Source organism: Anguilla anguilla, chromosome 1 (genome assembly GCF_013347855.1).
Source record: "Anguilla anguilla isolate fAngAng1 chromosome 1, fAngAng1.pri, whole genome shotgun sequence".
Classification (NCBI taxonomy): Eukaryota; Metazoa; Chordata; class Actinopteri; order Anguilliformes; family Anguillidae; genus Anguilla; species Anguilla anguilla.
The window spans coordinates 7,388,410-7,403,614 of NC_049201.1; the positions used below are offsets into that span (position 1 = coordinate 7,388,410).

At 46.4% G+C, this 15,205-nt stretch overlaps 1 protein-coding gene across 3 annotated transcripts; it reads right to left on the reverse strand.

Annotated features, from left to right (window-relative positions):
- Nucleotides 1-380: 380 nt before the first annotated feature.
- On the reverse strand, nt 381-13,910 carry tmem229b (transmembrane protein 229B). 3 transcript variants are annotated; one of them, XM_035387020.1, is made up of 3 exons: nt 13,620-13,910; nt 5,574-5,699; nt 381-3,758 (listed from the first exon to the last, which is right to left on the reverse strand). In XM_035387020.1, exon 3 carries the CDS (start codon nt 3,726-3,728, stop codon nt 3,186-3,188), a length of 543 nt encoding a protein of 180 aa, XP_035242911.1. In that variant the 5' UTR covers nt 3,729-3,758; nt 5,574-5,699; nt 13,620-13,910; the 3' UTR covers nt 381-3,185. The 3 variants fall into 3 exon arrangements, with proteins under 3 accessions (XP_035242911.1, XP_035242743.1, XP_035242827.1); XM_035386852.1 differs by lacking the exon at nt 13,620-13,910 and adding an exon at nt 12,167-12,357; XM_035386936.1 differs by lacking the exon at nt 13,620-13,910 and adding an exon at nt 12,162-12,357.
- Between the last annotated feature and the right edge of the window lie 1,295 nt (nt 13,911-15,205).

Sequence of the window (15,205 nt, forward strand, 5' to 3'; positions counted from 1 at the left end):
ATCGATTCAGAAGAGGTTACAAGAAGTTCAGATCTATAAAGAGTTAAATAAAGGATATATATCGGCTTTTTACCAGAAAATGGCTTGACCTAGGTAGATTTCTATGGACATTTAATCATCTGACAACTTGATTTTGTAGCTCAGTTGAAAGAGTAGAAATATGAGCCTGGATATCTTGCTGACAAAATGAGTTCTTTGTGCCAAAAAAGTCCTTCCAGTATTAAATACAGTACATCAAGCTAATAAAATGTTTGCTCCCAAGGGTAATGTTTTTCACCAGATTTTACACACACACACACACACACGCACACACAATTATTAGAAATGGTTGCTCTGCATGTGTGTACATATTTTGTTTGTGAAGCGAAGTTGCAAACAAGGAGGATCAACCAAACTCATTTATTCCCAAAGGGGGAAAAAAATCACATTCACAATACAGTATTTAAACATGTTCCCCACAGGATCGGAAACTGCACATCTCAAAGAAAAATGCAACATTGACAGGAGTTGGTCAAATTAATAAATTAAAAAGAATTAAAAACTAATTACAGGAATGACAACAAATAAAATTGTATATTTTACATGCATACTGCATTTTGCTTGTATAATGGGGTAAAATATATATTTTTTGCCCAGTTTGTACAAAAATACAGATTACTGTATTACAGAATTAATCCATGTTACCTCTTGAATGTGGTATCCCACAATTAAAGATTAATCCTCACAGATCAAATGCAATTGCCTCGGTTCAATTACTGTCCTAGTTACTACTGTGAAATACCAAAATATACATGATTCATCCAGACAGATGCTTGTGCACGTGCACGCATCATAGGGCTTGGTGTGCATTCAGCTGATCAGAATTCATGTCACACTTAACTGATTATCTCCACATGGTCTTTGAAACAAACAACCGCGTACAGGGCAAATATTACATCGACGCCTCATAATTATCATTCCAGCTCATAATTATCATTCCAGCCAGGTGCCCTGTACAAGATGCATTAATTAAAATAACATCCCACCCCCCCACCCCCCCCCCCCCCCCAACCCCCACCAAAAAAAAAAGAAATTGGTACAAAAATACTGTAAATGCTTCATGCTAACACGCAAATTGTCTTAAGAGATTGAAGTTGTTCTTTTTTGGGCTTTTTTAGCCTATGGGCGATGACATTGTGAGAACTTGCAATGTATTCTGGGATGGCAGGGGGGGGAGTGAAACGACTGACAGAACGAACACCTCCATAACCATCTGGAAACCGGTGCACACAGTGAAATACAAATAGGTGCGGCTGCGTTCAGAGTACTGTACAATGTTCCTGAGGAATCGAGGAGGAGAATCAAAAGGACCGACCAACTCAAAACAGCCACGAACGGTGTGACAAAACAGCACCAGCCTTCCGCGCTGTAATCAAATGCATAAACGGACGGGAACTCCTCGATGCTTCTCGGGAGGAGAACACTAACCGCCGTCGGTCATTAATTTTACACCGGCAGAACAAGCCTTGGGTGTTCCGCAGTGCAGTGACGCTAAGCTCAGTGCTGGCGTACAGTGTCTCGTGAAGTCGCCGAAACGCTCCCGTCGTAATAAGAGCCATAAACCAGCCAAAACGAAAATACAAAACAAAAAAAAAAACTGTTCATAACGACAGAGCGCGAAATAGAGAGCGTTCCGTCTGACTCCCGGCCATCCGTCTCTATGCAGACCGTCGCGTCGCTAAGCAGAGGGGGGTTAGGTTGCACAGTGCCGGCCTCTACGCTCCATATGATCCATCCCAGCTTTTACGGGGACACGTGACTCCAAGCGAGCCGCGCGCGCTAAGCCGATTCCCCAGGGGTCGGAAAAGCCCTTCACGCAGGTGAGCTCAGGAGGGCCCTGACCTCGGCGCACCTGCGCACGCACGCCAGCACACCTGGAACCTGGGCGGACATTCACACTACAGTACATGTTCTCCAGATGCGCTGCAGCACCAAATATCTTTCCTCGTCTTCTTTTTACTCAAGTTCTCGGAACCCGATCACTCTTCCGCAAAAAACTACTACCCTACCGCACTCCCCCATTCACACTGCGTTTATAAACGGAGACACTCGGCAAACGCTCTCTATCGTAATGACACAGGATTCCAGTGATGCAGCACAGGTTAATTAATTAATTAATTAATTAAATGTAATTACACTACATTTAGTTACATTTTTTACTCTTGAGGGAGGGGGAAGGGGGGGGGGGGTCGAGGTGGAAGGGCCAGTAATGTTCTTTAGTTGTCATATCTACAAGTGGCCAGTAAAAACCCAACAGTGTTCTTGAATATATATTTATAAGAGTATAAAAGATTCGGTTTTATTTTTGGATACACCTTTCTTCATGTCATGCAATTTTCAAGCATCAAGAGTTTCCTTAGGTATAAAAAAGGTTCTTCATGACACTGAATTCAAGTATAATGCATTGCTTTTGGACGGACCTGGGTAAACATCTAACATATATATTAGCAACTCGAAACCAGGACTACATATTGATAAATATTCATAAATAATACATACATTTTTATAAATTAAAAAGATTTAATAGGAGCTGTTCTTCTTTTTTATTTTACTATATAAGTCTACTAAGCATACATTTCTTATGTTTCTAAAAAGGATTGCTTTTAATTGGTACACGTTAATTTGTCCACAATGTCAGTTTGTGTCCCTATCTAAATTGTCAAGGTGAATTTCTATTGGATTAATAGCAAAACAGGAATACTGGTTTCGTTCCATTACGGTTGATTGACAGGAGCAGAGGTATGATGTGGTCCTATGAGGGGCAGCCCTGCGCTTCGGACAGCCGTTTCACCGAAAGCAGGGCCGCCCCTCCCCCCCCGCCCCCATCCGGGGCAACCTGCTTCGGCCGCCGGGACGGGACGCTCTCAGGCGGGACGGTGTCTGTGGGACAGGCGAAATGAACTGCTGAAGGATGTTTCCTCCCATGGATTTGGGGAGGTTTGGGGGGGGGGGGAGTTCTACTTGACTGCCCCTCCCCCTGTCCCTCGACCCCCCCCCCCCCCAGAGCTGCTCTCGTCGTCTCCCTCTCCAGCTCAGGAGAGAGGTCTGATCTGCGTTTGGGGGGTTGGCGTTGGGGGTGGATGTAACGGTGGGATTGGGGGTCGAGGGGCGGTGGGAGCGGGCGTTTCGAGCCGGACGACCTTCCCTCAGTCCACCTTGACGTACCCGTTGGAGGTGCCCAGGCCCCCCGCGCCCCCCCCGCCGCCGCCGCCGCCGCCGGGGGCCCCCAGCTCAGCCCTCTCGTCGAAACGCAGGCGCAGCGTGTTGCGGATGACCAGCCGCTCCATGATGAAGGAGGCGCAGAACCAGGGCAGGGCGTACTCGGCCGTGATCAGCCCCATGAAGTTGTACTGGAACTGGGAGTAGTCCCAGGGGCAGGCGTTGAACTGGCGGAGCAGCAGGCCCGTGCCGAACTCCCACAGGTACGTCCACAGCGTGTAGATGAGGCAGCGCAGCAGCGTGGGGCACCGCCGCCGCAGCCGCAGGTACATGTGCTCCACGGTGAGGATGCACGTGCCGTAGATGAAGAGCGCCCACACGCTGGTCACGCCGGGGAACTTCCAGTTGCGGTGCGCGGCGAACTCCCAGGCGGCCGTGAACATCACCTCGCAGAAGTAGCCGTGGATGGCGTACAGGTACCAGCGCGACAGCACCGTCAGCGGCTCGGGGTGAGCCGCCGTCGTCGCCATGGTGACCGCCTCCTGGTCCTCGGAGCGATGCTAACCCCGGGGGGAGGAGGAGGAGGAGGAGGAGGAGGAGGAGGAGAGAGGGGTTAATTTGTCACATGATGAGGAAAAAAATGGGGGGGGGGGGAAACAGTGTGAATGAAAAGTGGGGAGAAACGGAGCGAAGGGGGAGAGAGAGATAGAAAGAGAGAGGACAGAGAGAGACAGAGGGTAAAGAGAGTGAGAGGTGGGGAGAGAAAGAAAAAGAGAAGAGGGAGAGAAATAGAGATGGGAGAAGGGAAGTGGGAGCGAGAGAAAGATTGAGAGGACAGAGAGAGACAGGAGAAAGAGAGCAAGAGGTGGAGAGAAAAAGAAAAAGACAGAGAAGATTGGAAATAAAAAGAGATGGGAGAAAAAGAGAGGAACACAGATATTTCGATGACTGATGAAGAACCCGAGGAGAACAGCTGCTTCCTGCACGCTCAGACACGACAGGGTCCTGGAGACACGCGCCCTCCCAAATATAGCGGTCTCAGCTGTGGCCTGGCTGCTGAAGGTTGCCAACGGAAACGACACCGGGCAGCGATGAAGGCAGGTGTGCACCGGGCAGGTTCAGGCTGTTCACTCCCTGTCCCCTCAGCCCGTTCAAAACTATCATTATTACACGCCAGCGTCCAATTTAAATGGCCAACTGGGCTTATAGGAATTTAACCTCGCGTTCTCACACAAGAACACGTATTATTTTTGAAGTTATTCTTGTTGTGTGAAATTGTATTTGCGATAGCAGTCCATTCCAACTGAAAATACTGTTTTGGATTCGCTGTCAGAGGGACATAACTGTGACTGTAATCAGCCAATTAGAGCTGCACTGTCATCAGCACAGCTCAATGAGACGCTTGTGTTTTAGAGCTAGGCACGTGTAAAAAGGGATATATAATTTTCCAATACAGCGAACGCCTTTCACTGGCGCAGGTTTACGCTTTCGTCTGGCTGAGCCCTGAAATGAAACTTGCAGCAGATGCAGCTGTTCTGCAGTTACCTCAGTCACTAAATTTAACAGAGTTAAAATCTCACATGAACAGGTAATGCAACAGGCGAACCGGCATGCAAACCAACCATCGGTATGAAAATCAGTATGAAAAATAGAATGGTTGGCACAGTGGCCTCCACAAACCCAGAAAAGCTTCCGGTCCCAGAAATATTTTCTGTCTAACAGCCGGCTGGAAGCTACGCCTTGGCCACAGAAACGTTTAGCATCATTCACCGATGTTTTTATCGGCAACGGACATCTTCCATAGCTTCCTATAGCCCTTCGAGGCAACAATTTATTTCCCATTCAATCCTACCAGGAACAAAAAAATAAATCTTGTTTTATTTTGGCCCGAGATTGTACTGCTCTATTCACAGAACGACAAAACGCTGCCAGCACACGGGCAACAAATCTTTAAACAGGAACCAGAGCTTAGCGGCAGTTTAGTGAACCAAGTTCAAAATCGATTGCGTAGCGTTTTGTGATTGTTCGAGCGAAAGTTTGAGACTTGGCTGTAGAAGGGTTAAAGCCTCAAAAGGGTCGTTTGGAGAACGATGGGAAACAAAGCAGATTTAATCTGCACCAGCCGGCACAGAGCTAGGCTGAGCGGGATTAGCATACTTCTCCAAAACATGGATATCCCCACCCCCCCCCCCAACAAAAAAACCAGGGCCAGCCAATCAGGCACAGCTACCCGGGCTCAGCCGCCTGTACGCGGCCATCCAGGTGTCTGTACGCCTGAAGGGGGAGGGGTGGAGTTGGGGTGAGGTGGGGTGGGGGCTACAGACACAGGGTGGGTGTGTGCAGATAAAGGTCATTAGTCAGGAACGAACACCCACCTGCTGTCCTGCAGTCTAAGACCCCACACCGGCTGCCCTGGGCCAATCTGGGCTGAGGGAGGGGGGGAGGGGGGGAGTGGCCTTCTGTCAATCCAGCACCTGTCCCGAAAAACAGAGGGCACCAACCTGAAAAATAAAGGAGAGACAGGTTCCATTTCATTTGAGTCCCTCTCCATCCAACATTCTCCTAGGCAGTTATTTGGCCTGCTGTAATATGATTTGTGGATTTTCGTGGACTTGTTTGTGAGAAAACAAAAATAAAAGTGACAGAAATAAACTTGCACGGTCAGACAGGTGGAATTACAGGCTGCGAGAACAATCTCCTGTTGTGATTGTTTATTGATGTGTTAATTGATTAATTAATCAATTATTAATATCTATTAGTGTTTGCACTATATAAAAGTCAACTGTCAGATTTATTTACACGTTTAGGAGGAACACAGAAAATGCAACATTGCATTTTGACGAAACAGGATCTTAAAATTGACCATCTACCTCCCCCCTACTGCTGTTAAAACTGACAAATTAATAAAAGCTGTGAAAGAAACATAAAACACAAAAAGACCAACACAAAACAGGAAGTTGAATCATCTATCTCTGGAGACAGTGAGAGATCAGGTGGTTGCCATGACACTGACTAATGCGTGTAATCTCCACTATCGCATATTGTGTTTCCATTCCACACAAGACAAGAGTGTCCAACACGGACAGAAACCATGAAGCTTGGTGACCTTGGTTCAGAGAGACGTCAGGGGGAAACAGAAGGCTCCCCCCCCCCCCAACCCCCCAGCCCAGCCAGGCCAAGGACTGTTTGCTGCTGCAGTCGCTGAAATCGTGCAGCTCGTATCATTCCCCCCACCCCCCCCCCCGTCCGGCCCCGCCCCACCCCCAGCGGAGTCTGATATCGATTTCCAACTCCACACACTGTGCTCGATTAGACTCCGCCTCTATTGACGTTCCAGCGCTGGGCAGCTGCCAGTCATCACGGACTGGATTGTTGGCGCAGACCGGGCAAACGAGACCCGATTGGCTGATCGCTGTGAAGCCCAGGTGAGGGTTCACGGCGAGGCACACCGTAGACAGAATAAAAGCGCGGCTGAGGCTACAGCGCTAGGATATCTCTGCACTGCACATGAGTAAAGGGAGAAATGATCATGTGATATTATGGGGGAACAACATGAAACTGTATTTCACACACAGACAGACGGACACACACATACAAACACACGCACGCATACACAAACACACTCGCACACACAAGTACACACACACACACGCACAAACACACATACACTTACATTCACACTCACACGCTCACTTGAATTTGCTGACCATGGTTAAGTGACCTACTTCCTTGTATACATTTTCTTTTTCCTATATACAGTACATACTTATACATGCAGCCGTAGTATCACGTCTTGCTTTTGCACTGAGGAACAGGACCGATACTATGGCAGTCAAAGCTTACACCTAATGAAGATGGATGGCCTGCACTGTACGTGAGACTGTCTCTATTCAACCCCACCTGAAAAATCCTGGGGGACCAAAGGCACTCACTCATTCAGGCATTCTGGGATCATATTTACACCGCCGATGACAGACAAAGATAGCGCCGGGGTGGTCCCCCTATGAACGCTGGGATACTGTTCACGAAACAGGCCGGGGAAAACCAGCACGGGGGACAGATGTCACGTTGTTTTCTGCACGTTACCGAGTGTCAGTGGCAACAGAAGACGGCTTTGCTGAGACCGTTCACGTGTTCAAGAGGAACACATCTATGACAAACAAGCAAACAGGAACAAACCAAAAAAAAAGAATGAAAAAACCCGTCCTGGAACACTAAAGTTTTTATCTTCTGTTGTTCACCATTTTTTCCTCTTCTAATGCAGTGATACAAGACACACTCCAAACCTACTCTGCGAATGCACTCTCTTAATTTACCCTCATTCTTTTTGGATCTCCAGCTCACCTGAGGTAACCTCTCTATTCAGGTCCAAAAGGACCCCTTTCTACCTGTGCCAACACACCCCCACCGCACCAACTCCTCCACAACGATCTTTCCTACCGCTGCTTTCCGGACGTGCATTACCGTTCGCGTTTATCTGTTCTTTTTGTTCCCCTCCGTCCCGTTTTTAACGATGCAGAAACCCGGGGGGTGAGCTCGGCGTTTGGGTGCCTGCCACACGCTGGCTTTTAGGGAGAGAGAACACGGAGCAGCCTCCTCCTGATCGATAATGAGGCGGCTCGATTACCTCCTCCTTCCTGAGAGTGGCCTGGGTCAGTCCTCATCCATCTTCTGCCTTCAGGCCCAAAGAAAGGACATATTATCAAACGCACAGCGACCCCGTGCAGAACTGCACCCAGGAACTGAGCGACATAGCTCAGGAGGTAAGAGCGTTTGTCTGGCAGTCGAAGGGTTGCCGGTTCGATCCCCCCGCCCTGGGCGTGTCTTGTCCCTGAGCAAGACACCTAACCCCTAATTGCTCCCAACGAGCTGATTGGTACCTTGCATGGCAGCCTTTCACCGTTGGTGTGTGAGTGTGAGTGTGAGTGTGTGAATGGGTGAATGAGAGGCATCAATTGTAAAGTGCTTTGGATAAAAGCAATATATAAATGCAGTCCATTTACCGTTTAACTCAAGGCCTCTTCTTCTCTTCAGACTGCACCTCAGCTAGGTCCGCCCCAAAACCTCCAACACACTTTGTACCTCCTCCCTGCAGAATCTGACTCGACGCAACTTCCTGTTCTGGTTGCAGAGCCCGTGGCTCCTTCCTCTTTGTTTGTTTCAGTTCTCTGCTCACTGGGGCTGTTCTGCCTCTGTTTGTGTAAGCTGGTTCCCTGTTTGACAAGGGAGTTGGGACATATCGAGCAGCCGCTTCTTACACGCGTATCTACTCTCTTTATCTCTTGGGGGACTATGCTTTTCCCTGTCTAGGGAATTACTGCACTTTCGAACCCTGAGCCTGGAACTCTGGGTTAGAGCATATGCTGCACGGCAGTATTTAATATACTGTAATGTAATGTAATGTAATTTAAAGACCAGAACTGTTCATTTAGGTTTAATGTTTGAAAATGGCTTAGAATCTAATGCTGGAGACGCCCTTTCAGAGGTCTCTGTCAGACACAAACATCAGCTTTTCCCTTCACTTCACAGAGAGCCTGCAGTCAGCTCGGTCAGAAATAGCAGCACACGTTCAGAAATACACCTTCATTTTTCTCCCCTTCCAACCACTTAGTGCGGTCTGCTGTTGTGCACAGCGTGTGTATATTTATATATACTACGCATTTACCCTGGAGGGCATTTTATCCATCTCTTAAGCTTCAATTAGAGATTTACATTTCTACTTACCGCTTTTATCCAACTACGGTTTGCAAATTCATGTGATTAAGCTTAAGCAAGGGTGAAAACCCCAGTGTCAATCCCCCCCCCCCCCAACCCCCCCCCCCCCCCCCCCCCCCCCCCCCCCGCCCCCTTTCCCTCTTCCAGGAAGGGGCGCATGCATAGCAATGGCTGCTAGGGGTCACCGGGTTTACACGCAGATCAATAGGAGGAGATCCGATGGCCTGGCTGCTTGGATGGCTGTTAAGGATTTATCCCTCTCTCCCAGCCTTCCCCATTCCCGGCATTCCCTATCCCCTTTTCAAGGCCATCGTTGGAATGCGCTGCCGCAGAATCCGCGCACAAAAGCATTCCGGCTTTCTCCCTCTCCCTCCCTTTATCTCTTCCACTCCGTACTCCGGGACAGCAAACTCCGAAATGCGCTGGTTCAAGACGAGTCCTTAGTCAAGTCTACTAACCTCCCCTCCCCCCCCCCCCCGCTTGTTTTGAGGTACCAGGTAACACTGAACGCAGAGAGGAGGAAAGCATCCAGATCACAGGCTCATGTTTCTCTGGACATACAGTAAGCAGCTATTCTGGTTGCAAGCATGGCATGACAAGCCTGACATGACTTTCATATTTTCTTACACATTTCTCATATTCATATCCTCAAGGTTATACAGTAACTCTGACAAAATAAAAATATATTTAACAAACTTATACAATGTGCAAGCTGTGGGTAACTTTAGTACATCCTTGGCATTTTTTCACCAACTTAAAGCTCTTTTAGGCTTTTGTAGCTTTGCAATGAGTTTTATGACACAATTTTATCATTCAAATGCAACCCCTCTGTGATGACACAGTGTGGAGTTACAGTTTGGGAACACAAAATGAACGCCGGTGGTTCTGAAATTTCTGTACATGCAGAGATGAAATCAAACTCGCAACACCCGCTGTTCTTCCAGTGCGGGGTCTTGCTCTGCCTCCACGAGGCTTCACCCTGGGAACTGGCCTGACCTGAACACCATGTGTGTCACGTCCTCAGGATTAGCGATCTTCAAGGCTCAACCGTGAGACTTAGAGGAGATTTTACCCGTTACCGCGCCAAGCGAAGTACCGTATAATGGACTGCACACCTACGTGCGCACACACACACAGGCACGCGCACACACACACACACACACACACATACACTGGCATGTATACACATATGCAGATAAGCTGGCGCATGCAGAAACACAAACACACGTGTACATACACACACACACACACACACACACACACACACACACACAAGCAAGCACACATGCAGACATGCTTACAAACAGGCATACACACACGCACACACAAACTATTTCTAAACTGCCAACTGTACTGCCCATCACCCCTCTACCCGACATGGGCAAAAGGACAGTGAGCTACTCCAGCCTATGTTTATATTAGGAATACTCTGAACCCTTTGAAGAGTAGATTTTTTTTATACAAAGTTTTTTGTTCAAAATCCTAAGTCAGTGTTCTAGAACTCCGTTGCTTCCAGTTACCAGCAGTGATTGTTACATCAGCATTAGAACGTTCCGTTAGGAACATCCTGATCACATATTTGTGATCTGACACCCTAAAGGGTTGAGTTCACGAAGCGCAATCATGGGTAGAAAGAGTCAGTTTCTGGGTCTATGATGTACGGCTGCCAAATTTTCTCTCGGCTCCCAGGGAAACGCTGGTACCTCGCAAGCCCTGGGGTAGTGCACCAGTGCACATTCAGACTATACATGAGCTCCACAGCGATCTCTCCCTTAGCAAAGTGGCATGAGGCAGCCAACCCCAACCTTTTGCTCCAAAAAGACCCCATCTTGGCTCAGAAGTAACATCACCACAGTGCCTTAATTGACTTGGCATTTACACAATAAAAAGATGGAAAATTAGAAAGAAAGAAAAAAAGAATCGATATAATGCGACCCAATGTGATTTGATGCACTGCATGCATAATTTCATGCCAAGGGTTGTACTATAGAGTTTTGGTGGTGAAACTGTCCGAACGTACAATCTCGCAACGGCATAAAAGTACTGTATAAGGTGAAGTTTGAAACCTTTTTAAATGAGACTATATAAAATATAAGGTCATAAATCCTATGAATACAAGAAAAGCAAGCCTCCTAAAAATAAAAAAATAAAAAATCTACTAGACAAAGATACAATGATCCCTAATGCCCCAAAAAAAATAATTTTCCCAGCTATGCCTGCCCATTGAAGGTGGAACTGAGTTCCACTGTTTTGTCCCCACGGATAATCACTGCCAAAATTAATCCCAATAGAATTAAGCCTCTTTCATCTGTTCAGTCCAACCCAACAAGTATTCCTGCCGCCTTCTCTCCTTGAAAATCACATTCTCGGCGGCGAGGGTGGTCTGCGCAGGCCCGTGCGGAGAGCAAGACCGCAACATCACTGCGCCGGTTGTACAGGACAACGGACCCGTTGTCAAGAAAGTGTCGGGCACTGCAGATTGCGTCGTGCGAAATCATAAAACCGCGACTGCCTTCGAATAGAAATTACATTTTAAATATTCGTTAGTGGTATATCTCGCTCTCTCTCTCTCACACACACACACACACACAAACGGACGTGCGCGCACATTCCCAGTACTTGTGTGTCCATGCATAATCATTACAAACGTACACTATTACAGGACTCGATATAGCCTATGTCCATAAAATCGCCATGAATTATGGTGCTAAATAAACATTAAATGTTGATAGTAATTATGGCAGTCGCGCAGGATGAACACATAACAGCAAACCAATGACTGTGATGATTATTTCGCTATCATTTGAAACGCAGAATTGAGTGGGGAATCCCATCCCGCTATCTTATACTGACATGCTTGCTGTGCCTGACACTACAGGCTGTGAAGTGGGACATCTCTGTTATGAACGGAAGGAACAATATCGGACACACGCACAATGCTGCTAGCCAACAAACCGCCGCCGCTGCTAACACATTCTGTTCTGGTTTAGCGTGATGTCGTTTGGCTACAATGAAAGTCTTGCAGGCAATAGGCTATTCGTTAATCACCCCCGAGGAAAATAAAGGCTATTCGATCCGGCTTCACAGACATACACGCAAAAAAAAAACATGCAACACCCCCCTCCAACTGATGGCATTTCTGACACCTCGTTAGAAACCTGTCCGTCCGTGTTAGCCTATGCAGGCATAATTCTGCTGGAAAGAGGGTGGCAGAATTAAACAGCAAAAAAGACAAAACGGTTAAGCACCTCACCGCCTGATTTGATCTCCGGGCGTGGATTCTTCTGAGTGAAATAATGAAACTTAACACAACATGTAACCTAGGCTAAGATGCAGCTCGCCGCCACCGTCTTTTCCCCCGGCGTTCCCCTCTCCTGCTCCCCCTCTCTGAATGAGAATTGACACATTTTACTTCACTGCAGCAACGGCACATGCTCAAAGACAGGCAGGCATTGGCTACCAGCTCGCGTCTGATTAACTGTTTCAGGGTTACGTTGATTGATGTGCAGCGTAATAGTATGCGCATCCGACATCCATCAACGGTGTGTTTTTTTTTTATTTTCCCTTTTAGTTTTTATGTTCGTAATGCTTAATCAGCTCAATTTAAAAGCATTATTTCCACCACAGCGCTTTTTTGGTGTTGCCTACTGTAAAGGATTGAATACGAGTAGCCTGTACGAGTAGGCTGGAATAGGCCAGAACTAATTTTGGATTCCTTAATTCTTTCACGGGATAACTAACTAATGTAGCCTACTCGCGACAGAACGTATTTTGTGTCTTGTCATATTTTATTTTGTATAATGAACAAGGTTATTAATTCCATACCATTTAAGCAATTGTAATTCAAGCTGAGACAGGCATAGCAAGTGAATGTATGTCGTCAGCTCCAGTCCACAGTATTCAAAAAACCATAGGTTTCCAGATGAAATAAGAGATCATAAAACCAACGTGTCGTCATACAGATTAATTTAAGGGCAACAATTCGAAAATGAGTAATACAATGCAAAAATAAAACTCATTGCTCGCAGATCTTAAAAGTGTTTTCAGATGTTTTGCAAACCAGTACTGGAACTATGAAAAATGTGAAATTGCTTTTTGAAGCTGATTTCATAGTCCCGGCTCTCAGAATCAATTTAAACAGAAGAAGAATTAAGAATTGAATGCAAATGCAAAAACTGGCAGTTGCCCTTCTTATGAGATAAGTCCACGTCAAAGCTGGTATGATTCTGTAAAGCTAATCTGGGTGGTCGCATAGAATAGCTTCTCAGAAAGGTAATTAGACGCAAATTCCCCCTCTTCGGCACCAGGTTATGATTTTATTTCTGGCAGCCTGCGACCCTCTGTGTGTGTAATATATGCTGTATACATAAGGAAAAAAATAACTTTTGCGAACATTTTCCAATCTAATCCTCCTCCACACTGTATTATGTAAACTGATGAGACAAATATTGACTGAGAAACAGGAGCCCTTGCCTTGCATTCCATTTCAACATTCTCTCCCATCCTAGTGTCCTGATCCTGTCCTTTCCAGTTTAGGCCAACTCATCAAACTGATTGGATCCTGCACCACCTTTCATTCCCAAGTAATTATATCTGGGAACTAATCATAACTGTAAACGGTAACTGTTCCTTTTTTAAAATATGGTAGTGGCTCTAACTTCAGTGGTCTTGTAGGTAAAAAAAAAAAAAAAGAAAAGTTACTTTACCGTGGCTGGTGGCTTTCAAATCCGGGAAGAAACGCGATGTAAATCTGATGGAGGATAATGGCTTCCAACTACCGTGGGCTGGGCTTGTGCGAGTACACGGGATAAGTGCATGTAGTTTTAAGAGTGATGAGCCGTGCGCATGAATCTTTCCAGAATTGCCTAGAGTGCCGAGATCCTCCTAGATAGACATAAATTATGCTCCGTTCCTACGACAAGCTCTTTGGATGTTTGCATTAATGTTTGGCTTCGTGTATCTGTGACTACACACAGCGAAAGGTTAAATCAACTCTTCGAGAGCACACGCGGTCCCTATTGGACTCGTATGTACTCTGGACTGAAATGCCCTCTCAACTGAGTTGAATGAACCCTCGTGATTTTATTGATTTCTGGTATAGGTCGACTACTAGTATACACGTGGTGACCTTCCTAGAAAGCCAAAAAAAGCAGGGTAAAAATTAATTTCAGTATACCCTGCCAGACAGGCGGCCCAGCTAGGTTTTTGTGTCATGTTCTAGTTGCACGGCCTCGACTCAGCGGATAACCCGGGCAACACTCACTACAAGGTAGCCGATGGCCGGAAATGGCTTTCGCCTTACCTTTTCTGTTTGGACTTTGAATGCATAAATCCTAATTTTACAGCTTGTGTGCAATAAAAAAAAAAAAAAAAAAAGATTTTATGGGCACAGGCATTAGAGCATCAGCCTTCCGTGAGATATTAATATTTCAAGACCATGCAGTGGTGTGGATGGGAGGGTGGGGGGGTTGCAGTATCAGGTGAGTGGGGGTGGAGTGTTTGAATTGAGTGTTGCTCATGGTTAATTAACAGTGAAAAAAGCCTCCAAAGGTACACAGTGAAAGGCAACACCCGTCATAAAACACACCCAGCATGCAACACTCAAACTGCACATGCGAACCAAGAGCTGCAAAAGAACAACTTGAGTTTCCCCGACCTGGCTTCTGAGGGACAGCACCATCGTTTGCACAGTGAGATGACTCTGTGTGCCCAGCAGTGTCTAGGCAACAGTATGACATTTATGGTTGGGGAACTGGTCTTGTGCAATAACTGCAGGGCTATTGGTTTGATTCACAAACCAGTAGCCCTTGAGCAAGGTGCTTAACCAGAGCTGCCTGTATGACTGGATTGTATGCAAAGATTGTAAGCTACGTAAGTCACCTCTGTCAAATGGATAAAATGTGAAAGCAACCATTATTGCTGTTACAGACTTCCACATACAGTGCCCTCCAAAAGTATGGTAACGGTTGAGTCAACTTAGCTATTTTTGCTGCATACTAAAGGCATTTGGATTTGAGATCAAAAGATAAAATGAGACAAAAGTACAATCAGTTTCATTTCGTGGTAATTACACGCGTACCTGTTTTTACCATTTTACAGAAACAGCTATTTTTGTGTTGAGTTCCCCCATTTTCAGCTGTTAAATGTAATTAACAGATGACTGACAGGTGTTAACTGTTGACCAGGTGCTTCCCCTTTTGCAAGGATTGTTCACACATAAAAAGAGCAGTGACTGTCTAGTCCTGGTTTTAGCCTTTGTTTTAATCTGTGGAGATTGCATTTGGAGTCAGAC